Raw genomic sequence first — 26,633 nt, forward strand, 5'->3', positions numbered from 1 at the left:
TTACTTAGGTGACACATTGATTTAGCCAGACAAGCAAGGCAATAAAGACAATGAAACGTAAGCACTTAGTTTTTATTGAACAATAATGACAATTTCCGCCATACATCCATTACCTTTAAATCTTCCCAGTAAAATGTTTAAAAAAAAACAACCAAAAAAAAAAAAAAAAACCACACCACACTTTGCAAAATTTGATTCAGACGAAGTCTTTCCACTCTAACAAACCTGTGAGAAGACGTTCTTTGTTGCTCTCAGACTCACCTTGTGTCACTTCATCAATTACTAATGAAGGATAATCACGTTAGAGATGCTTCAGAGGTTTAAGACAAACAAAAGAAATTTCAAATTGTCATAATTTTCAAATACTGTTTCTCACAAGCAAATAAGGCCTTTCAATACCGACAAGCAGTTCACAATGTTAAAATAGAATATGCTAAATCAGTATCATCCATATTTTACGAATAAATATGGCACATTTTAGGCCATGGATGTTCTCTTTGACAGCTCGCTTAAAAGGGGGCAGTAAGCAATGCATTAAATAGCAACAATCAAATCCTGGCTACTACTGATCCATTTTCCCACAATATATACTAGTAACCTGGCAGTGTCAAAAAAATATATATATTTGGCACATAATAGAATCCAACGGAACAGTCCTGGTCAATGTGTCGCACATTAAGATTTGTTCCCTCCGTTTGTAGAGTCCTGACACACCTTGACCTGCTTGCCGTTGCTGGCGTAGTACACTTGACCCCTAGAGAAGCCATGGTATGGGCCATTCTCCTGGTCTGGCGATATGTCGCTGGAAGAGCCTGATTTTCTGTTGTTCTCAGATTTTTCCCAAACACCTTAATACATTATTGTCATCATTAATTAAAAAAATCCATGGAATGCATACATTATTCAAACTTAAAATTAAAAAAAAATCAAAGATCTTTTCGAATTCTAGAAAGTAATTACATGTATATTAGTCTCTAAGTGTATCATGTAATGCATTTTGGTAATGTTAAAGTTTAAAGCAATGCAATTAAGATTTAGATCCTTTGATCCGCTCACATACAAATGATGATCCTTACGTAGCGATATAAGTGAGCAAAACAAAGGATCTAATCTTAGACATTTACAATTAATGATATTTTCAAAATAGAAGATTTATTGAACATGAGGCCCATATGCCACAATGCTCACCAAAGTCAGCCCGTTCACTCAGACACGGAGATCAAGAATCACGAGACTCCGACATGAACAGTGAAAAAACCTTTTTGTGGCCCCCGTCAGGCCCCGTAGTCATGCTTCGTATAAAATTTATTCTAATACACATGAAGATGTCTGCATATCAATTTAATAACCTGTACTCTTCTGATTTTACCTATACATTCCAATGTTATAAAAATAAAACCTGTGGACTCTCTTTGTTGTCCCTGGGGCATGGAATGACGGAATCTTACATGTATATTGATTTAACAAATTGTGCCTATAATACAAAACTTTAAAACCCTATTGAGGCCCAGACCACCCCTGCCCCTGGCAGTCATACTTCACACGAGAGTGCTTATGAGATTGATCACTGTTCGTTATCTTCATGCATATTTTGGCCCCAGACTACAGTTGGGCAATGCAACTAATTTTCATATGGCATTAAAAAATAATATTGTAATATTTACAATGATAAAATAAGCTTAAAAATAAGGATGTCTACTTAATTTTGAATATATAACTCTCATTCTTAATTATGAAAAAACCAAATTCTATATAAAAAAAACCCAGATAAAATTTGGTATGAATACGTCTCTACATTATCCTACGTTTTAATCTGAAGAAACTTTCAATTATTTGTCTGACAGTTGGAGAATGTTTTGAAGTCAATATATCAGTATATACCTATACTGAAAAAAAAAACACATTTGCAAAACAATATATCTCAGGACTATATTGCAATACAATGGAATATCAATATCATTGCCCAGTCCTAAGCCTGAGGGTGTGGTTTGATCAAACGAGAATTTACACTATACATGTATATGGAAGTTTTGCGCAAATTTGCTTTTCAACTCAAGCTCTTTGAGAAAAGAATCCTTTATATACCCCAACCTATCTGCACTATTTGAAAATAAAGTCTGCATTTTAATGCATTTAAATCCACTTCATGCAAGAATGTTATGTGACAAGGATAGTACATGTACAGTGTATATATAGTCAAAAATAAAAAAAGCAAACATCAACAACTAAAATGACAACAGACAGAAAAAAAAGTCTCAGAGTGATCCAGATTTTATTGAAAGATTGATAACTCAAACTCGTGCTATATACAGGATTTTTGTATCAACAATTAAAGCTGGGATTTCTTCGTAATTTTAAAATTATATATATTTTTAAATGAATGACCACAAGATCTGATTGTTGAAAATGATCCGTGGATAAAATTTCTGTAGGTCATTGATTAGCCAATAGCTATTTGAGAAAGTTGTTCGCAAAGAGAAGGTAACTCACTCCATACACATTACACAAGTCGTGAAAAGCTTGGCTTAAATGTTGTGTTCCCTGAATGCAATTGTTATGTCCATTTGAATGCACAATGCAATTTAAAACCTACCTTTAGTGGGTCTGAACACTGTAACTTTTGGAACATGAAAAAGTCCTGGTCTTAAGGGAACAACATTCAAGGTTATTTTATTCTGTCTATCTGGCATCTTCACTAACCCTGTAAAGCAGAAAAAAATGTTTAAGTTTATCATGATCTGAGATATTTCTTAAATATCTTTCTAATAAAAAGTGGTTCAAAGTACAAAGATTTGAAATACAAGTTTTTAAAGATTGAATCTTGTTCAACTTTTGAATGAAATCTGTACAACAATCTGTAACACTAATAAGATTTTAAGAAGTCATTTAAGGAGGTATGCTACACCAGAGAAATTTGATGTACATGAAAAGTGGAGGATAATGTACAACAATATTTTGGAGTTCAAAATTTTCAAATTTACTTTATTTTGTCAAAAAATACAGTTTTAGTAGAAGATAGTCTGAAAAAAAATTAAAACCCCTGCTGTACTTGAACCTGCGACCTACAGTTCACTGGTGCTGTGAACTTATTTTAAGTTTGGTTTAATATGTAAAACCAAATCTTTTTTTTGTTTTTTAAAATTTAAATTTAAAATTTTAAAAACCGAATTAAAAAATTTGGTTTTTAAATTCACTGCAGTTTGGTGGACCTATCGGTATGTTAACTTACTGAGCTACTCGACTAGGTATGTAAAATAGGAAGGAAAAGTCAGATATTACTGATATTGATTTTTTTGATGATGCAGAGTAACTCCTTAATAAGAATTGTTGACTTAACATTTCAAAATCTAATTCAATATTGAAGTAAAACAGATATCTTACTTCTAAAATGACACGAAAATTGACCAAATTTACATAAAAATAAATAACACCTAAGTGAAATAAAATTACAGTATCTAAGTGATATAAAATTACAGTACGTATGTGATATAAAATTACAGTATGTATGTGATATAAAATTACAGTATCTATGTGATATAAAATTACAGTATGTATGTGATATAAAATTACAGTATCTATGTGATATAAAATTACAGTATGTATATGATATAAAATTACAGTATCTAAGTGATATAAAACTACAGTACGTATATGATATAAAATTACAGTATGTATATGATATAAAATTACAGTATCTAAGTGACATAAAATTACAGTATCTAAGTGATATAAAATTACAGTATGTATGTGATATAGAATTACAGTATGTATGTGATATCAAATTACAGTATCTATGTGATATAAAATTACAGTATGTATGTGATATAAAATTACAAAATTACAGTATGTATGTGATATAAAATTACAGTATCTATGTGATATAAAATTACAGTATCTAAGTGATATAAAATTACAGTACGTATGTGATATAAAATTACAGTATCTATAAAATTACAGTATCTAAGTGATATAAAATTACAGTACGTATGTGATATAAAATTACAAAATTACAGTATGTATGTGATATCAAATTACAGTATCTATGTGATATAAAATTACAGTACGTATGTGATATAAAATTACAATTTCTATGTGATATAAAATTACAGTATGTATGTGATATAAAATTACAAAATTACAGTATGTATGTGATATAAAATTACAGTATCTAAGTGATATAAAATTACAGTATGTATGTGATATAAAATTACAGTATCTATGTGATATATAACTACAGTTCTAACCAATATAAAATTACAGTATCTAAGCGATATGTAATTACAGATTACCTGAGCTTTTGTCTGGGATTTTCCACACGTCAGGTTTGTTCTCGATTTTATAGATCACAGGTGTCTGTTCACCACAGCCCTGGGACTGAGATATCCTGATAGTCATGACGGCCCCACGGCCCACCTCGAAGTCCTTCATCTTTCCCTCAGGTTTAACATCCACTCTTACAGTGTACAAAGTCTAATAGAATAGAAAACCATTAACAGTAAGATTGTGATATTCAAACATGAGGCCTACGGGCCTTTATCAGTCAACTGAGTATAAGTGAAAAGTATCACTAATACCAAGGGCTATGAAGTCAATAATTATTCTGTACTTAATATTTAAGCTAAATCCTAATATTCAGCAGAAGTATAAAACAAGATGTGTTCTTAAAACACAAATTCCCCTGAAAGTGGCCATACTTGTGAAAGATTGACTGATTGATTATATATTGTTTAACGTCCCTCTTGAGAATATTTCACTCATATGGCGACGTCACCATTACCGGTGAAGGGCTGCAAAATTTAGGCCTATGCTCGGTGTTTACAGCTTTTATGCAGAAATCTTTATCGTACCACACCTGCTGCGACACAGGACCTCGGTTTTTGCAGTCTCATCCGAAGGACTGCCCCATCTAGTCGCCTCTAACGACAAGCAGGAGGTACTGAAGACCTATTCTAACCCAAATTTCCACGGGAATACTTGTGAAAGACTTTACATATTAAAATACATTCTATACGGTATTAACACATTATGACTATTTTGGACCCATCTTAGAGTCAGAACCCTAGGGTTGTGAAATTCACAATTTCTGCTTTTCCTAGATATGTATTTAGTACTTATACAGTATCAGCAAAAATAGAGAAAAAAATCTTTCAAATGATAAAGACAATATTCAATATGATAAAGACGATAATCAATATGATAATTTTGGTCCCATTCTAAAACCAAAATCCCTACCCCTGGGATAATGAAATTTACAATTGTGGTAGAGGTTTCAGTTATATCTGTACAGCTCTTCTATACAAGGTAACACCCATTTAAAATCCAGTTTCCCTCTGTGAGGTTAAGATCATTAAAGTATGTAATGTAGCACTTTACACATCTCAAAATGAAAACAAACAAAAACAAGAGACCCATGGGCCTTACCAATCACCTGAGAAATCGTTGTACAGGTGTATGTTAACAGTCACCTGAGAAATCATTGTACAGGTGTATGTTAAGGTGTATGTTACCAGTCACCTGAGAAATCATTGTACAGGTGTATGTTAACAGTCACCTGAGAAATCATTGTACAGTCAGGTGTATGTTAACAGTCACCTGAGAAATCGTTGTACAGGTGTATGTTACCAGTCACCTGAGAAATCGTTGTACAGGTGTATGTTAACAGTCACCTGAGAAATCGTTGTGTTACCGGTGTACTGGTGTACGGTTTACACTTCTCCATTTTATACTTTTTATAACTATCATACACATTGGAATTTTTATTTAGAATTCTTTTATAGGAGAGCAAGTTTCATCACATCACAGCGAAATGTGATTTTTTACTGGAGTTTGTGGAAAGTAACACACTTTTTAAACAATTCTAAGTTTTTTGTTCTACATCTCATTTTATTGGTAAAATGCAGAAAAGTTTGTAGCAGTAGTCCAGGAGTAAAGAAGATATTCTACAATGTACTACATTTTCAACATATAATCAACTAAGCCCCACCCTGGGGTTTGAACCCTGAACCCATGAGTCATGAATTTTACATTGCTTATCATAATAATGCAAACAGTTTGCCTGTTTGATTTCCCGGAGTACAGGAACTGACCAACCAACTCAGACTATTACACGTTTGGTCCGGTCTAGTTTATTTTGTGTTAAGGTAGCACAAGCGGTAGTGTGAAAATAGTCCATGTTAAAGGGGCTGACTCATGATTTTTCACCAAATTTTGTTTTTCACTTTTAATAATCAAAATCTACTGTCTAATGTATTTGAAAGGGTTCACAAAAATATCAAGGTTATACATTATCACAGAAGCTCATTTCATAGAGTTTATTATTTGTTTTGTAAACAAAGACTGCAGTGTGTTATTGTTTACGAAGTTTTCAAAAGAAATGAATATCGATCTAAGTTTATTATATCACATTTCAAGCATTCTTTAGGGAAAATGCATCATCTAAAAGTTAAATTTGTGACTGTGTAAAATTAAGATGCTTTGAATTTCAAAATTAACATTTCACTGGTTTGTTTCTAAACATAGAAAGACTCAAGTCTTTGCTTACATAACACAGAGTTAATGTTAAAATACTGCTTTTATTCTTGCATTCAGAAGGTCAAAATTTTGACTGTCAACATTATATGGGTTATGCTTTTAATATTTCACATCAAAAAAGAAAAAAAAAAATTTGTTAAAAAAATGTGAACCAGTCCCTTTAAACTATATATAGATATAAAATTAATAATTGAAAATGTTTTAGAATTTCGATTGTCTTAATCCACAGTACTCATCATATTTCCCTTTTGTTTTCAGTTATATCTAGAGGGTTTTATCCCGAGTTAGCACTCTCTAATAAAATGCAACATCTGGTGGCAAATGATATAACTTGACAAATATGATAAAGAAAGTTTTCTAAAAATATATTGCATTTTCAACATATGATCAACTAACCCCATCCCTGAACCATGGGGTCATGAATTTCACATTTGTATCATTATTGCATCATACAAAATGTTTATCTGCTTGATGTCCAGCAGTAAAGAAGATTTTCTATTGCATGTTCAATACACACATGTATTATATAGTGTTAAATCTAAAGCAAACTAGCATGGTGCCAAACCAAGCCCTATTTAATTGCACCATGCCCTTTTTTCCCTATGAAATTTTTAAAAAAATATTTGTTAATATAAACAATTGTTCTTTATTTCACAAGGTTGTTTGAAAAGTTTAAAATCAAGGCAGCAGGTATTAACTTTTAAAGAGGGTAAATGATTATTCTATTACTATCATAGTATGATACAACGAATGTGCCCCAAAATTGTCTTGCCGTGACGAAAATTTAGTGCCCTTTTGAACATACATTTTTATGATATGTGTGCCCTCTCTGGATCCTAGATTTAACACCAATATATAAAACCAATCCAGCCCCATCCTGGTACCTGAACCCTGGGGTCATGAATTTCACAATTTTAGTAGAAACTAGAGCCAAGCTCGTTGCAAAGCAACGAGAGGTCTTCCGTCGGAGCTGTATGACATAAAAACCTTAAACTTGACCATATGTCCTTGGGTCAGGTCCTAATGCAGCCTAGTTAACATGAAAATACAGGAACCGTACATGAGTATGTGTGTGTGGGATCTAACTTTCGCCTTCTTTCCCTCTTGATATGTTATACGTAACATCACCCCGGGAAAAATTATTTGAAATACTAATCCAGTGATTTTACAAAAGACGAATACAAGTTAAGTTTTTAGAAAGAAAATAATCAACTGTACTGTGACAGGAAGATAAGTACTGTAACGATATAAGTAGTTTGGCTACGATGGCGATTCTGACTTTTGGTATGTACTTATGAAATAGTTTGAAAATTTAATATATATCATTGAAATGAAGCTTTAAAGGTGTTTAATAAATTTTTATCGTTAGGTGTTTAATAAATTTATACTACTCAAGTACATGCGTGTATGATCTCATTCCACGAATCAGTCTTTTGAGGCGCGCATGTTTGTGGGATTAAATTTTTTCAGCATTTAACTTTTCAGTCCCAATAATGAAGAAAAAATTACTATTTAAATTTATGGCTCAGGGCATACAATAAAGGTTTATAGCTGTTACCAATATTTCATCATACAACAAAATTATGATAGCATAATATTCAGACTGAAGAGAATGATTCATTGAGTTTGAATTATTTATACATACAAATCAAATTAATTGCTCTCAAATCGTGAATATTTTATTAAACTTTAATATCTATCTGCGTAAATACATGTAGGTATATTATGTACACAGTGCGCACAGAAGTCGCGTATGAATTTCAAGCCAGGGGCACGTGCCGAAGTAAGTTATACGCATATTTTTCCCCCTTCACCTACCTAATGATACGGTTACCTGTTTGCGGGTCAAGCTTTTTACTCATATATAACACAATACTCGAGCAAAATATTATGTTTATGAGATGAATAAGATGTTAAAGAACAACTTTTCCAGCGAAAGCCATATCGAAATATTTACCGTTTATGAGTTATAAAGCGAAAACTTTGAAGATCCCCAGATCCCTAATTTAAGGGGCCAGCCCCTTTTTAGGGATATCAAAAGAAAGCTCTTAACATTTTGTACAACTTTTGTTCTACACGTCTTAACAAAATATATTTAGTTTAAAAGATACAAAGGAAAATATGTGTAATTTTTTGCTCCTTTAGGCGTCCTAATTTTTTAACCCTGTCAACCACCATTTCGAACGCTGTAATCAAAAAACAAAAAACGATGTGCACAACTACAATGCTCCTACTTTTCATTTTCAACGCATTTTCTGCTCAAGCTTATACAGTCTCGGAGCCTTTGTCTGGAAACCAAAGCCCCTAAAATTTCATTCAAAGGGGAATAACTTGTGAACAGAAGGGAATTTCTGAAATGTAGTACATGATTTTAAAATCGTTCTGTAAAGTTTATAAACCCTGAAAATTTGAGCAAAATCCATGCAGAAATGAGCGAGATATGAAGCTTCAAAGTTAGCATCTAGGAAAAAGAAAAAAAAAAAAGAATAAGAATAATCTTAACCAGCACAATCAGTAGAAGGTCTTCCGTTGTTACAGAAGACCTTAATTATCATGCAAACATTTTGCCTCCTTGATGTCCAGAAATCAAGAAGACATTTTCACTATAAGACCAATCTAGCTCAAACCTGGGGCATGAGTTCAAACCCAGGGGTCATGAATGTCTCAGTTTTGGTATAGGCCTCATTGTTCATTATAATCATGAAAACAGTTTGAATGCTTGATGTCCAGAAGTAAAGAAGATTTTCTAAGAAATAATGCATTTTCAATATATGACCTACTTAGCCCCACCCTGTGGCATGGACCCATAACCCAGTAGTCATGAATTTCTCAGTTTTGCTAAAGGGTTCATTGCTTATTACTACCATGTCAATAGTATGACTGTTGATGTTCAGGAGTAGAGAGAATTTTAAAAATCAAATTAATTTTGATGGTTTTGGCCACATCTCACAGAGACCATGAAATTCATAATTCTTGTTCCCCTTGATCCAGAGATACCAAACTCGGTTGAAATTTCCTCAGCTGAAGAACCTGATAACGTTCAGATGACCAAATAATGAAAAGCAACAGATGAAAACAGACAGCAATAGGTCATCTCAGGTGACTTAAAAATTCAGACAGCAGTCAAACAAACTCGTGCTAAAAGAAAAACTAATCAAAATCAAAAATGTTGTAAATCAGGGAGTACCATATTGTCAAAATTCAAACACTGTTACTTGTACCTGGAAATCAGTTATGGCACATGCATAGGTCAGTTTGTGGGTCTTCTCACGGAGGTCAAGAGGACTGCTGTAACCGACACAGAAGACCAGCTTCAGATGGTCAACGTCTGCACTGTTACACTTGAGCTGCCACAGATAGGACACGGTCTGGTGACGACTGACACTCTACAAAGATCATTAACATTCATCAGTTTTCTTTGCACGAGAGAAATATCAATGAGATTTGAAAGGATCCCATTCTTGCGAACATCTCTTGTCGAGAACCACTCATGTTGCTTATTTACAGTTTGTACTGAGTTACTCAGCTGGGCAATTAAATCTAAATGGAATAGACAGATATTGTTGATATTCATATCTCCATTCCTGTTTTAAAAAGAAGTCAGCCATCATAACGATGTAGTATACCTCCTTATAAATATTTCTATGCTTTTATTTCCATGGAAAATAGTTTTGTAAATTCAAATTGTACTGCAAAATTACTAAAAAAAAAATTACCGACAACAAAAACCTAAAATAACCAGATTCACAGTATTTTGGTACCAACCAGTTCTTGTCCATTTTTGTTCATAGGAAGCATTTCTACGTCTGGGTTCTCACATCGTAACACAGGACCCGCTAACAGGAACTTCTCCGTCGTGCTGCCATCTAACGAGATCTGGATGTACTTCCTACAAAGGTTGAACGTCAGTATTTCATAAATCATCTGAATAATAAGAATTTGAATCAGTTAAATCTTCAGATTATGTTGTTACACTAAACTTATTTTTACCTGTCTCCAGCTGTAAGAATTTTATGTGTGACCCAAAATGGAGAATTCAAGGTCAAATTAATCTTCACAGGTAATGGGAAACTATTGCACATCATTATCATCTGTAAAAGACATCTCCTAATAATTCAAGATCCTGTACTCATTTATGTATAAAATGCATTGTAAATTGAAAAACAAATTTCATGCGGTACCTTTTCAACGGATGCGGCGGGTCCTGAGAAACTAATTATTAATTTTTTTAAGCCTAACTCTCTCTCTCTCTTTAATTTCTTTTAACGTTTTCCACACCGGATTTACTAACAAATTACATGTTTCACAAAACTGAGTGACAATTATTTCTTCAAACCTGAGCTTCTGATGTCATAGAATTTTCCCTCTCAAGAAAAACCTGCACTTTAAACTCTTGGTCCTGACCCTCCTCCGTCTCCTTGATGACCAACATGTTGTCACCCTTCTCTGTTGTGACAGAGAGTCCCTGCGATGTGTCCAGTTTGATGGTCTCCCCTGGGACGAGACGAAAACTCCCGGGGGATATTGTGAGAAATGCTTGCTGTGTGATACCAGACAGAAGATAATCTGAAATACACATAACATCAAGCAATGTTCAAACACGCAAGGATTTTGTTTTACACCTGTAGAGAATTTCTAATATTTATGATAATCAATTATGAAAGTTTTTTTTTTACATCAGTATACGTTATACTAATATATTTTATTAGGTTTCAATAGAGCATGACATCTTGTCCGATTTGTGATTTCTTATTTCCTCTATTGAGTCAATTATCAATTGCCCATGAACTGACAAAAATTTATTCATTATAGAACACATAGGAATGACTTTTCCAGCCCACCCTCCCCTCATTTCTCCTGATTACCTCCGATAGCTGGCTTGAGAACACAAACGGGGTGTTCATGAAACACACAGAAATACTCCTCAGTCTCCAAACTTTTCAGAAAATCCAGACCTCCGGTTCTCAGTAATAGTTGACTAGGCTTGTATCCTCCTGTGTTACACACCTGTAAAAAATAGTCCCATGCAATTTTTAATTTCAAGCTGGATAAACAGGAGGTATTTTTTAAACTAGTCTGTTGCCTGATAGCTATTATTATTGCATAACATTTTTGAAATAAGTTGGGAATATATGGAAAAGCAATCTAATCAAAATTAGATCCTTTGATCCCCTCACCTATATCGCTTGTGTAGTGATATACATGTCATTGAGTGGATCAGAGGATCTAATTTTAATTTGATTGTTAGGAAAGTGTAGTGGCAAATCATTTTTGAAATAAAATTTTCACTAAAACAGAGGCACATAGAAAAGTTCATATGAATTCTACTGAATTGAGACTTTGTTACCTGCTTGGACAGATTTAGTACATTCTTCCCCGGGGTCAGCTCCACCCCCTCCAGTACCAAAGCTTCACTGAAATCCTCCTTGACCTGTTGAGATTCCCTTCGATAGTTCTTCGTGCTGTCTGTCCGTCGTAGCAAGTCTTGTGTGTTAACACATACAATTGCACTAGATGAAGATTCGGTGTGAGCTTTGACCTCTATATGACTAGGAACGGGTTTCTTGATCGGGTTAAAGTTCGGCACCTGTTCTTTCAGCATGCCCCCACTGTCAGCCTTACACAGCAGCTTCTTCCCTGAGACAGTTTGTTTAATGAACGCGTGAGGATGAATCGACAGACTGACAGTGTCGCAATGAATCGCTTCGGGAATGTTGCACTGGAGAAAGACGTCTATATACACAGTCTGATCACAGATTACGGAATGTTCCCTCACAATCAGGTCCTCCACAACAATCATCGGAGATGCCTTTAAGAGGTAGTTACTCCCTTGAAATAGGAAACAAAAACTATGTTTATCTACGACTTTGCCCCATCATGGATAATCTGAGCATCCTAAACATATATTGTAGATAAGGATCCACTTTATAAAGCTACTAACTTTTTAAAAGGTGCATGTTTATAGTTTGTTTTCCCCAAGATGAAAGTCTTCAGAAAGCATTCTGCCTGGTATGATGTACATGACATTTTTACAACTAGATTAAAACTCCACGAGACTGATCATTGTAAAACAAATGTTCATAGATACACTGGCTTATCTTCATTCAAATTGCATTGTTTGTCATTTGCAACTATGAAGGCATATTCCGTTTCAATCTAATTAGATTCGATTTTAAGTGTTGTCTGTCCACATGTGAAAATGCATGTTCCACGAACTTCACGACCTATTTTGCAGTATTGTTGAAATTGTAGGAAAATAGGTTTTTTTGTACGTTTTTTTTTTTTTTTAACATTTTATTTGAATTTAGAATCATATATTTAACCCTAACCTATATTAAATGATGGTTTATTTTAGGAGTTTAGGGTTGTTCTCTTGGACTATTTTGGTTATACGATCATCCGCATATGAAAATCATTGTTTACCAAATATGAAGACAAGTCAAGGTCATGTGATTTCCAGCTGCTACGTTAAAATAACTTACAGGTCAATAATTATATCTATTTTCACGTACTTGAAAGTATTTAGATTTAAAAAATAAAGAAAAATATAAATGATAAAATGTCTTTCTTTGGTTTATTAAAAAAAGGGGGGGGGGGGTGTGAAGAATGCGAACACTGCAGATTTTTTTTTTACATAATCCTCTAACACGGGTTATATATTTCTTCTACAGGGTTTGTGACCTTCATATCTTGTTTAACAAACCAGAGAAAACATTTTATTATTCAAATTACCATATCAATATGCCATCTCAAGTTGCAGAAGACATGGAAAATTTAATCTCCATAAGAAAGAAACAACGATACAGTCCTGTACTAATTCACTTACCTGAGCACTCCTTAGCAATGCCCATAATTTCCATCTGGAATGTTTGTCTCACGTCTTCAGGTAACGTCGGACTACTCACAACCTGGCACGCTGTTTTAAGGTACGTAAAAATGTTAAGGACACCAAAAAATTCCAAATTATTGAGAAAAAATACTTAAGAGATGTGTCTGTTACAAGTAAACAAATCATTTGATCCCCTCACTTAGTTCACCATTCAACCATAATTCAGAATCATCTTCTCCTTGTAAATACACTGTACATTGATATGGACATTTGATAATTTATAAGAAGTGGATATTTTAATCTGTTTCCTAGCATTTTCTGGCATTTGGCCAGTTCAAGCTTCATGTCGTCTGCTAAATGATGCCAGCCCTCTTGGTGAAAACTCTTCATAGCGTCCATCAGAAAGTTCTCAGCTTTCTCAGGTTCCCCTTGTAAGCTGTCGAAATACAAATAAAATGGCTTTGTAAGCACTGTGCTGTTTACAGCGGAAATAAAATACATAGAAATTATACTTACCTAAAATTATACTTATCTAAAATTATACTTATCTAAAACAATCAAAAACTTTGTTTCGTACATTGGTATTGAAAATATATTTTAATAAATTATCCAAGTATAATCAGAGCTATATGAAATTGACCCCTGGCAGCTATCCCAAGCCTAAACAGGGGTATATAAAATTGACCCTTGTCTGTGTTTTACTATACCTTGTATCAATGCTTTATTCTCTCTGTCATCTAAAAAATATTCCTACATGTATATCTAATACTTACATGTAAAAATCAGCCAGATCTTTTCCAATAAGACGGGCAGACCTAAACCTGCTGATGTGTTTAAAAGTCCCCATGGCAAGTTCAGATAACTCCTACAAACAATAAATACACATAGAGGCAGCTATCTTATTGTCTGAGCTCTTAAAACGCATTGTCATATTCGTTATATTTTTAGAACTCTTGTAAAAAGGAGTCTGTAAAAGCATACTTAAGTTGGGTCACTTTACAGGTGAATGCATGTGTTTGGTATAAGTATTGTGCTAACAAAATAAAAGAATTGAAACAAAACTGTGGAAAATACAAAAACTTTCAGATGTCAGACTTTATTTGGACTGTAGTTTAATCAACACATCTGATATCATTTGTTCATTACAGACAATATTGGGTCAAAAATCGAGCACTATATTTCCTTTAAAATCTTTCATTGCGGGAATGAATGTTCAATGTCCTTATCTTTTGAAAATCAGTATTACACTCATTCTATCAGGGATAGTGCGCTATCGCTAAAACACTTACAAACATGATTTTGAATTACCTTAAAATATAATTTGGAAATTTCCCCAAATTCTCACTATATCTACATCTCTTCATAAAAAATATACACTGTACCTAGCTAAAATTAAAACCAAACTTTGACAATTTTTAGGCATGAATTCAATAACAATGGATTTGGGAGTAGAAATGACAAGAGATTTACCAACATAATAATATGGATAAAATTCCTATAGAGTCTTATATAAAACAAATCACTCTAAGGCGCTTTACAAGGGTAGCGGTTAGGAATTGAGCAATAATTGAAATTAAATGGCAGTATGACATAATATCTGTAAAATTATCAAAATAAACTCTTTAATAAGATCGATAGCTAAAGTTTGTTTATTGTTTTTTTTTAAGCAGAGCACTATGCAAAGTATTAGAGATCAAAGAAATAAAACATTAAGAAAATTTAGAAAACATATACATGTACAAGGAAATATTTTATCATAGGCTAATATTTAATTCATATGAGATGGCATTATCAAGTGCCAGTGAAATCTGACATGATACAAACACACTGTGACATGATACAAACACACTGTGACACCATACAAACACACTGTGACATGATACAAACACACTGTGACATGATACAAACACACTGTGACATGATACAAACACACTGTGACATGATACAAACACACTGTGACATGATACAAACACACTGTGACATGATACAAACACACTGTGACATGATACAAACACACTGTGACACCATACAAACACACTGTGACATGATACAAACACACTGTGACATGATACAAACACACTGTGACACCATACAAACACACTGTGACATGATACAAACACACTGTGACATGATACAAACACACTGTGACACCATACAAACACACTGTGACATGATACAAACACACTGTGACATGATACAAACACACTGTGACACCATACAAACACACTGTGACATGATACAAACACACTGTGACATGATACAAACACACTGTGACATGATACAAACACACTGTGACATGATACAAACACACTGTGACATGATACAAACACACTGTGACACCATACAAACACACTGTGACATGATACAAACACACTGTGACATGATACAAACACACTGTGACATGATACAAACACACTGTGACATGATACAAACATACTCGGTACAGACACAAACATACTAGGTAAGTTTTGGTGAAGGCTTCCTTGGATGAAAGGGCTTCTCCTAGTTTTTCAGGAGGTCTCTTATGTGTGTCCTCCCTGTCTATTCAGCAGAAAAGCAGAGTATCAATATTCTAGCATTCATTTTAACCAAAAAGTGATAATGTACTTCACCAAAAAATATTTGAAATTCAAACAGGAAATAAAGAGATCTTAAGATTTCTCCTGAAAAAGTTTAATGAAATACCTTCATCATCTTTTGTTGCCAAACCAGCAATGAGATCCAACACCAAAGTGAGTTGGTCAGACGTTGGTTCAATGTCCGGTTCTGGTCGTAACCCACACAGCTCTCCCAGGTATTTCAGCTTCAAAGAACAATACATTCTACATGTTCTACTGGTAACCAATCAATAGCTAAATACACAACACACTTTTACTGGTAGCCAACCAATTGCTTTCTACTGGTAACCAATCAATAGCTAAATACACAACACACTTTTACTGGTAGCCAATCAATTGCTTTCTACTGGTAACCAATCAATAGCTAAATACACAACACACTTTTACTGGTAGCCAATCAATCACTTTCTACTGGTAACCAACCAATAGCTAAATACACAACACACTTTTACTGGTAGCCAATTAATTGCTTTCTACTAGTAACCAATCATTTGCTTTCTAATGGTAACCAATCAATTGCTTTTCACAACATATCTTTTACTTGTAACCAATCAACTGCTTTGAAAAAGAAAATACACCAAATATATATTGAAGAATGAATTATATTATAAAATGGCATGACTCTCTATTAATTAATTTTCCGATAACAAAAATCATAATGGGATGATGGGTGGGCATTTGTTCTTGTGTGTTTTACAGACCTTCCTCCTGGCATAGTCCCACAGACTCGCTGTGTACAGGGAGTGGCTCTTCAAATGATCCGATCCACTGAATTGTTGGTATTTATTTAAGATTTCTAAACAGCTCAGGAATACCCAGCAATCAATGGTTCCCACTGGCATCTTCACCTGTAATACGGTGTTGTGTAATTAGTTTCCTTACTCACAGTGTTATATCGGTATATCGCCACCCCCACATACCACCATCAGTATGTATAGAACGGATTTCCATACACACTAAAAACCCCGATATAACGCCAACCTCGCCTATCGCCATCCGTCACCCGTTTTTGGGTCAAATTGCCTTACTAAATCCCCCGATAGCAATGACAACGACCAGGGATCAGAAGCCCCAATTATACATAATTGGTCTACTCCGGTGAATTAGAACGGAGCTAAATTCAGTATGTGTCATGAAAACAGGTAAGCATAGGTAATTGCGATAATAACTTAAACATACTCAATTAAAGATTGTCTCTGAAATTGTCCAGTAGTATTGCCTACCCATGAACAACTGAGAAACAAAACTACAGTACTATCAGCTGCATACAATGTACTTCTGCCAATATTCGTTTGCACACAAACCAAATCTCTATTCGATGAGACTTGCTTTCAACTGCTGTGAATTTTGTGTATCATGTGACTTTTGTGTGTATTTATGTGTGTGAGGTCATATTTTTGTGTGCCAGAAGAAAAGATACAGCCTTTAGATCTACATGTGTGTTCGTCAACCGCTCCACCTATTCAGTCATCGAGAACCTACCATGCTACAAATGAAACTATTGTATTTTACAAATGCACAAGGGCAGAATATGCATTTTTTAGCAGCTTTAAGAAGTAAAGCAAAACAATTTCATGCATTTACATCTCGTGTCATATGTGGACAGCAATAAAAGGACAATAATTTATTAATTGATCAACCCTATTTTTTTAAATCAATGAACTAATATGACCACACTCTTTATAGTGCCGCCCTCAATAAATGCCAAAGAGAGGCTGGGACAGAGGATGGTGATATAATGAGGTAACACTTATTTCAACGTATCTAATATTTGGCTGATGTACCATTTGGAATAATCATGATCATGATTTAGCACTCCAAAGCTGCTTAAATTTAAATCCCACTTACGGACTAAGATAAGTACATGTACAATAATCAACAGTAAAAATAATCATTAAGGAGGATAAAATCTAGAGAGTGCATTGGAAACGTACGACACACTAAACACAGCATGTGAATTTTCTGCTGTGCACCTTGTCACACCAAGTCACCTTGGGAGCTGGAACACTCCGTGATTTTAAAAGTTGTGAGAAGTGCAGGTATATAAACATAACTTTTATCCTTTGTACAAATATTAAATCTAGATTTGGTGAAAATGGCTCAGTGATTTACAACACTGGATGTTGAACTGGTAGAATTGACAAATCACTGATTTGATCCCAAAAGTGTTTTTTAAATCTAAATTATTGATTTTTTTCCATATTTTCTTATACGATGATAACCTTTACAATATATTCAAAGAATGTTTTGAAATTGAGTCGCTCATTTCAGTTCCTTAACTGAAAAATCCTATATCCTTTAAATCAGAGAATAAATGTGCATTCTCGAAAAGAAATTGACACTATTTCTCCATTATTTCAGCCCACCTTTAACTTGCGAATCTCCTGGACAGTGTTGTGTAAGAACTCCATCGCTCGTTTGGGAACTTCTAAAGGTTTATTGAGGAGGAATAACAAAGCGCACTGCCTCGAAAATAGGTAGCTTCGGAAATCCACCAAACTGTCCTTATTATCTTTGATTAAATCACGGATGTCACGGTTGATTGGTTTTCGGAGTGACAAGCCTGACCATTTGGTGCACTCAGCTGTGTATTTCATCATCCAGTTTACAGGGTCTGAAATAGATAGGATGTGCCGAAGACAATCATTAGCAGAAATTCTAATGATACGTCTAATATCAATCTAAAAAAATTGGATTTGAGATATATGTTGCAATGTAGATCTACATATATTAACAATATATGTTTTTATGTTGCTCTGGACATTTTGAAAATGTCATGCACATCAAAAAAAAATATTTTTTTAAATTTGATTTTCTTATTGAAAAAATTAAGATTCTGAAGTAATATTACACTACATAGAAAAGACTATTCAGAGCACATGCACATATATTTTCAGAGAAATTTACTCCAAGTCAACAACCAGATGCAGAGCTTACTTCCAGCAGCAAAGAAAAGAATGTACTGGGTGAAAAGAGCATCGAGTTCATCGTACTGAATGAGAGCATCCTCAAAGAGACCCAGCATCTCAAACATAAAGGCCAACTCCTCCTGAAATTCAAACATCAGGTGCTGAAGACATGAACAAACAACAAACAGACCAAGAAAACAAGAACAATATGGCCCCCTTCCCAAGATCTTTGGAAAAAGATCTGACATTTCAAAATGTACATTCATGGTTTGACAAAAGTTTTATAGGTGCTATCTAAAACCAGCAAAGAACAAACTTTATCAGAAGAATTGGTTTAAATGAATATAATTCCAATGTTGTTTATCAATTGTTTTGATTGGACAAAAATAAAGCTAACTGAAAATTTTTACACATCAATAAATCAAAAAAACGCTATGTATACATAAGCACCTGAAAACAAATAACATAGTACAGGGAACTATTCAAATGTTTTTAATACAGGGAATGAATAGGAATTATAAGAATCAAACATTCTTTTTGAAGAATTTATCGATGCGTAAACTCCGAATATTTTACTCACTTTCATTCAGAATGTTTAATCCTATAAATTAATATAATTTGGTCGTGTCTGGGAGTGTCACTGACAATACCTGTAATTAAGTTACCTGTACAAGGAAGAAACTGTTAAATTTCCACCCCTGTTCATTTCTTTTCTCTCGTAAACTCCTCATACCATCCTCGTATTTGCCGAGGTGCTTGTTGAAGGCCTGCAGTAACAGAGTACGGAGTCGCTGGAGCAGAACCTGCCAAGACTCGTTCGTCTTCTGATCCTGCTTCAGTGGCTCAGTCACCACAACACATCTGCAGAGATTAGATGGAGTATCGGTTTTAAACATCTTATTTAAATGTTTTTGTATGTAAATAACCATACAATATTATAGTGCCATAAAAAAACAACCTATCATCTACCTGGTTTGAAAACGAAAAAAACTTCAACATTCTTGGATATACATGTACAAAACAAAGGAAGAGTTTTTTATTGATATTTTGATACTTTTCAAGATTCAATATTTTCACAATAATTCAAGCAATGAGAACAATGACCCAATATTACAGTGAAACACAATCCTAAGGAACATGCTTGTAGTGAATTTATGCTTATTGTGAAGTTGTAGTTATCATTTCCCTATGAGAGCAAAATAACAAAATTGTATTGCATATAATGAAGTTTGGTTATAACGAACTTTTTTCGCTAGCACTGGAGGTTTGCCATTACTGTTTTTTACGGTATAATAATTAAAACTATTTTCCGCAGAAGGTTAAAAAGAGCACTAAAAAGTGGAAAATCATGACTTGGCTCATTTATAAAGTAACACAAAACTCCTGATATGTAGCTCATATCAGTGTTAAACATTCATTCACTTGCTCGCTCTCTCACAAATGCACCATTGCATTAGAACAACATATCATCTCATCCAACTCCTGGTTGAGGGGATTATAAATTTAATGCATACACACCTCTCAGGCTGCTTGGTGCAGAAGTCACTTTTGATTTTGTCAAACACAGAAGACCTAGGTAGCAGTTTGGACTTCAGTTTACTTTCATCCATGGCAACCACTACAATCAGCCAATCAGGAATGTTCTTTTTCTTCAGTGCAGTCGTCCATTCCATAAGTTCTTCACGAATTGATTGTTTATAGGCATCCAAATCCTAAAAACGAGAAATATCACTACTGTACTGAGTTTTGAAAATACATGTATTCTTTTCTATGATATATAACATTATTCAAGTGTACATTGAAGTTTATTCTCTGTACTTTTGACTTTCTGCATGTACACATTAAATATAAAGTCATTAGGCCTTCCAAATAATATCAATGAATGGTGTGGTACAAAAAAACAACCCAACAAACCAAGCAATGTTTGATCCAATCAACAGAACTAATTAGAAAGATTTTCCATTTAATCACGCTGATTAGATAAGAACTTCTCGTCAGATTATAGCCATGTGAGGGCCCTCGTAGAAACATCGGAACGTATTGATATACATGTACAGTGTATCAACACGTCACCTATTCACTCCACGTTTGCTATAAAAATTGAATTTTATTCTAAGGGTCCTCAGTACCCCCTTACTTGTCATAAGAGGCAGCTAAATGAGACAGACAGAGATGGGGTAATCGTAATCAGTAATCGTAATTGATTACAATCGATTACGTTTTTTTAAGTAATCGTAATTGATTACATTTGTTTTTAAAGCAAAGTAATCGTAATTTATGATCACAATAATGATTACAATGATTACTTTATATTTATATTAAAATAATTATTTAATAGATAACAGTTAGAGCTTATGTATGTTATGTGTGCCATCATAAGATTTATCCATATCTATATGATATTATACTTACAGTATTTGCATGTATTCAATAGTAACTAAGGTCTAAATCTGTTTAAATTAAACTTAATAATCTGAACTAGTATACCCTGTATCATTTACTGTACATCTCATTGATCTCATTGATCTATTGTCACAACTAGCAAGGAAATATCTAACTGTTCCTGCCACATCAGCACCAGTTGAGAGACTGTTTAGTGTTGCTGGGAAAGTGTTTCGCCCTGATAGATGTAGATTAACGGATGCACAGTTTGAGAGACTTATGTTCATAAAGTGCAACAAACATTTCTTATAAACATTTGAAGTGTCACTGAATGGTTTACCAGTTATCATGTTACCAATACTTATGAAAGACTGTACATAAATATATAAAGTGTATTATACAATGTATCTTATTAATAAAACCAGTAAATATTTGTTGTTTTTCTTGTTCAAAAGCATGTAATCATGATTACTTTTCACAGTAATCGTAATTGTAATCAATTACTTTCAAAATATGTGTAATCGTAATCATAGATTTTCAAAGTAATCGTAATCAATTACATTTACAATGTAATCGTCCCATCTCTGGGGACAGTCCTTCAGATGAAACCATAAAAACTGAGACCCTGGGTCACAGCAGGTGTGACACGATAAAGATCCCCCCCCCCCCCCCCCTGCTCAAAGGCCATAAGCACTGAGCATAGACCTATATTTTGCAGCCCTTCACCAGCAATGGTGAGTGAAAAATTCTCAAGTGGGACGTTAAACAATATGCAATCAATCAATCTAAGGGGCATAATTCTGGTAAACATTTAGAAAAAAGATGAATCCGATCAAAGGTTATTCACTAGAAAGCTGTTAAACAATTTACAAATCAATATCTCCAAATGTCACTGCAAAAAGTGTGGAAAATAAATCTTATTTAAAGGCCCATGTACCTCATGTAAACATGGATCATCCCATACAAAAGTCGAGATTGATCTAAGCACTTAAAGGGACAGATTGATTTCACCCCAGATTTTGTTTTTCACTCTTACTGATCAAACTCTACCATCTACTAGTGTTGAATAATCAGAAAAATTTCATAATCGATAATCAGTCATACTCCGTTTCATTACTGTATCGATCAATATAATCGGTATTTATATGTAGCTACAGGGATTTATCTAGGTTGTTTTTATTACCGGTATAAGGTACCTTTCCCCTTTGGCAACAAATGGATATTTCCCCTTCCACAGATAAAAAAAAATCCCCTTCATTTGTAGAGACTTGACAAAATTGTATAAGAATTTTCAACAAAAATCATTTTTATATATTCTAAGTAATTTTCTATAATTGTCAGACTTACAATATAGATAAAATGTGTAATCAATCAATTTATATGGCTGTAATAATCTGTGGATATCATATTCCATGGATGTCCCCCACCCCCTTGAAGCTCATGACTGCATTCTCAAAAATTACCCTTAGAAATAGAATGGGTAGTAACATCTAAATGCTGGATAAAACCCTGAGCTAATAAATGTTTATTATTTTTGGGGTTATTTCTTTTTCGTTTTATAATTGGATATGTGCAATATTCACACATCTAGATATTAGCCAATTAGGCCTAACGAGGAATGAAATTTGTTTTCTCTAGCCACAAATCCAGATTGGCTTTACTTTTAAGAAAAAAAATCCAGACATCTGACTTGGGTAGCCCTGGGTTGGGATATATGTATATATCAAGTTATCAACTAATCCCAGATTCCTCTGACTGTTAATCCCGCTTTTATTTCGAAACATGTGCGTGGAAGATCCAGAGCAGACTCCGTATTGAAAAGTGGGATTCAGCTATATCGCTGCTTTGCCTACCTATTACAACTTTATATCGCGGATATAGATAGGATTCACTTATTGGATGAGTATTCTTCAAGTTAATCATGACTACTGTGATGTTGATTGGAATTTTGTGTATTTGTGTACTGATGTCATGCGCAAAGAAATCAAATAGCAAGGAGGTGCCCTGAGTCAAAGTGATGCTTCATTTGTCAGTGTTAGAGCCTTTTACATGGCAATAGCACTGTATTAGTCATGATTAACTTTGTTCATATGTGTTGAAATAATTTTTTTGAAAATCATGTTTTTATCCAAATTTACATACATGTATTTTCTGCCTTTATGGCATATATACTTATATGTATCATCATATCTTTTATGATTAAATTAATTCGTACTGATTTGAGAAACTATTTCAGGGTGTAGTAAGCCACCTTTAAAAAAGCTATACACGTACATCACATTTCATATCAATATCTCAAAAGCACTCAATGGACCGGACACAATGACTAGTCGAATGGAAGGAGAAGGAACTTTTATTCCTCGCATGCAAGAATTAGTAAAGGGGACTTCTCCCAATGAGAATACCAAAGAGATGTAACAAATCCCTATTATATTATTCCAGCAATATTCTTAAGTCTGATATTGAATATGTAACAACTAGACAAAAACTCAACCTCCTACGAACTAATGCAAACTTCACTCAATGAGACATCATTATATCAATGGCTTACACAAGACGTCCAGAAGATGTGGAAGTACGGTCGACTGACGAGGGTCTTGTCTGTATCTGTCGGTAGAATGTCTTCATCATAGGGAACAAAACTAGCCTCCAGGTACACTGTCTTGGGAGCCCGGCTATAGGACCTGTGGAAAAATACAGGAAATTTTACATGACATTTACATGCAGTAGATTTGAACTTTTTAATGATACATATTAACATTTCTTTCTATTGTTGACAGGGAACAAAATTATCTATTTTCACACATGAAGATTGGGATGGGGCATCTATGACTGCACTAGATTTGCATTCTGTCTCAGTGATGAGGACACAGGTTGTCTACATGTGATAGTGCTAGAGATATGACCTTCGTTAAATATTGCTAAAGAGATGACCAATCCTACCCGCTAGTGATTTAACCCACAGGTTCTTGGACCTTCATATATATATATATATATATATATATATAATACTGTATATATAACCTAAAATAAACAAGCTTATTCCATATATAGCCTATACCTATGTCTATATAATAAACTAATTTATTCACATATCTATGCTATATATGTATTCATATATTAAGACCCAAGCACATGTGAGTTAACCCTTTAGATAGATTGGTAGAGCAGTCGATTGTGATATGAGAGGTCCCAGTATCGATCTCCAACAGAGGCAAAGATTGTCTCCAGTACATTAACGGTAGAATAATGAACATATCATTAAGGTTATATAGATTTACTGAGGAAGACAGGTACTGGTGATAAACTGCTCGTGTACAAACTGTATAGATAAGTGTAATATGTACAGTGTCGTGTACAAACTGTATAGATACGTGTAATATGTACAGTGCAGTGTACAAACTGTATAGATACTTGTAATATGTACGGTGCAGTGTACAAACTGTGTAGATACATGTAATATGTACAGTCATGTACAAATTTAACTGTGTAGATACGTGTAATATGTACAGTGTTGTATACAAACTGTGTAGATATGTGTAATATGTACAGTGTTGCATACAAACTGTGTAGATATGTGTAATATGTACAGTGTCGTGTACAAACTGTATAGATACATGTAATATATAGTGTATACCAACCTTCTCCACTCTGTTGCTTCCTGGGGAAGCCAGTGTAAGAGAAGCGGGTGAAGGGAGGAGAACAGGGACTGGTCTCCGTGACCTACAAAAAGATAATGAAATTATGTAATGTTAAAAATAGATACAGTCATGCTAAGTAAATGCAAATGTGCTAAAAATAACCACAGACACCTGCATTTCTGTCAATAAGTCGCTCAATAAAGCCAAAGATCGAAAAATCCTACCCCTCTATATATTTCAGAAATTCAGGTGCCTGTGCAAGCTGTGAAATAACAATGCAGTTTAGAATGCATTTGAACAGATGTTAAATAAATGCTGAAGAAATCAGCAACAATGGATTACTAGTTATATCAGACATGAAACTTACATGTAACTATTGGTTTTGTTTCCATTATGCACGTGAAAAGTTGTACACTTGACAGTCATGTCACGGAACAACATTCAGTCACCTGCATCTGTTTTGGTTTCGGTGTAAATGAAACGTCGAACCCGATCGAATATCAAAGGGGTGTGTCTCAAGATACACATACATGAATAAAGCCATTTGAATTTGGTTTATTGTTTTCTTGTCCATCGAATGCACAATAAAATCATGGATAATATAATGTGACATATATGCCATATTCCACTGTAAGTCTAGATGATCATCTGCATCTTATAATTATAAGCAGTACTTAAAGGAAAATTAAATTTATTTATTTATCCGAAAATTTATGTGTTTTGTCTATGTTGATCATTGTTTAATGTTTCACTATTAAAGACTTACTTGTGACGACTGGTTTGGTCTCCATGAAGATCAGAATACACAAGTGTATCAAAATATACACACGTGACCTCAATAAAGTTATCAAACGAACGCCGGTGAATATTATCAATTACCCTGATACTGTTCAGTGGCGGATTTAAGGGGGGGGGGGGGGGCTCTAAAATTTTCAAATTTAAGGTAAATCGTGGTATCTTGTTTAGAAAAATGTACTAAATGATAAAAGAAGCAATAATTTCTTCCACTCCCGGAAAAATAAATGACAAAATCTTTTGATTTCTTCAATTACTTTTTTGGGAAAACCTAATTGTTTTCCAAAAACCCATAAAATTTGCTTCATTTTATTAATTTCACCTCATAAAAATGATAAAGAATAGTACAAATGACTAAATAGGAGACATATTTCAAGCCCTATAAAATCTGTAAAATCCAGGAGCTTCCACGGGCTTTGCCCCCTGGACCCCAACCAGGGCTTCGCCCTGGACCCACTGGGGGCCTCAAGGCGACCCCCAGACCCCCAGTATCACAAAGTGGCGCCCCCCCCCCCCCGTAACCGCAATTCCTGGATCCGCCCCTGTTGTTATTTGCAATGCCCTTGCATGGTGCAATAGATATAATATTGTAAATCACCTAAAGCAGTACAGAGCATTTTTTAAAAATCAAATTAGAAGTTAACTAACTTTTTACCTAATATTCTGAATTTTGAAGTTACTCATCGCCCTTCTTAGAAATGTTACTCGGGGTATGCTGTTACAGCATAGTTTAGTGGGACACACTTCATTTGATCCATCAAGATGAATGAAATTGTAAATGAATACCAGATGTTTCTTTTCAAAATAGACAACATATAATGCATAGAAAGACTGTGATAACGGAGGAGAAATATTAATGTACCCCCCCCCCCCCCTTCACATATATAAGAATAATAGTCAAATAAGAAAACCCATGAAAGTGATATAT

At 34.1% G+C, this 26,633-nt stretch overlaps 1 protein-coding gene across 1 annotated transcript; it reads right to left on the reverse strand.

Moving 5' to 3' along the window:
- Positions 1–57: 57 nt before the first annotated feature.
- On the reverse strand, positions 58–25,392 carry LOC125672591 (trafficking protein particle complex subunit 10-like). Its single transcript, XM_048908785.2, has 22 exons — positions 25,278–25,392; positions 24,911–24,992; positions 23,821–23,953; positions 20,406–20,599; positions 19,553–19,748; positions 18,916–19,027; positions 18,345–18,592; positions 16,680–16,826; positions 16,046–16,163; positions 15,819–15,901; positions 14,134–14,225; positions 13,656–13,796; positions 13,358–13,461; positions 11,879–12,360; positions 11,397–11,538; positions 10,868–11,097; positions 10,522–10,622; positions 10,297–10,420; positions 9,753–9,917; positions 4,290–4,470; positions 2,594–2,701; positions 58–848 (listed from the first exon to the last, which is right to left on the reverse strand). The coding sequence occupies exons 1-22, from the start codon at positions 25,300–25,302 to the stop codon at positions 676–678; spliced, it is 3,381 nt and encodes a 1,126-aa protein (XP_048764742.2). The 5' UTR covers positions 25,303–25,392; the 3' UTR covers positions 58–675.
- Positions 25,393–26,633: the final 1,241 nt, after the last annotated feature.

This window comes from Ostrea edulis, chromosome 3 (genome assembly GCF_947568905.1).
Source record: "Ostrea edulis chromosome 3, xbOstEdul1.1, whole genome shotgun sequence".
Classification (NCBI taxonomy): Eukaryota; Metazoa; Mollusca; class Bivalvia; order Ostreida; family Ostreidae; genus Ostrea; species Ostrea edulis.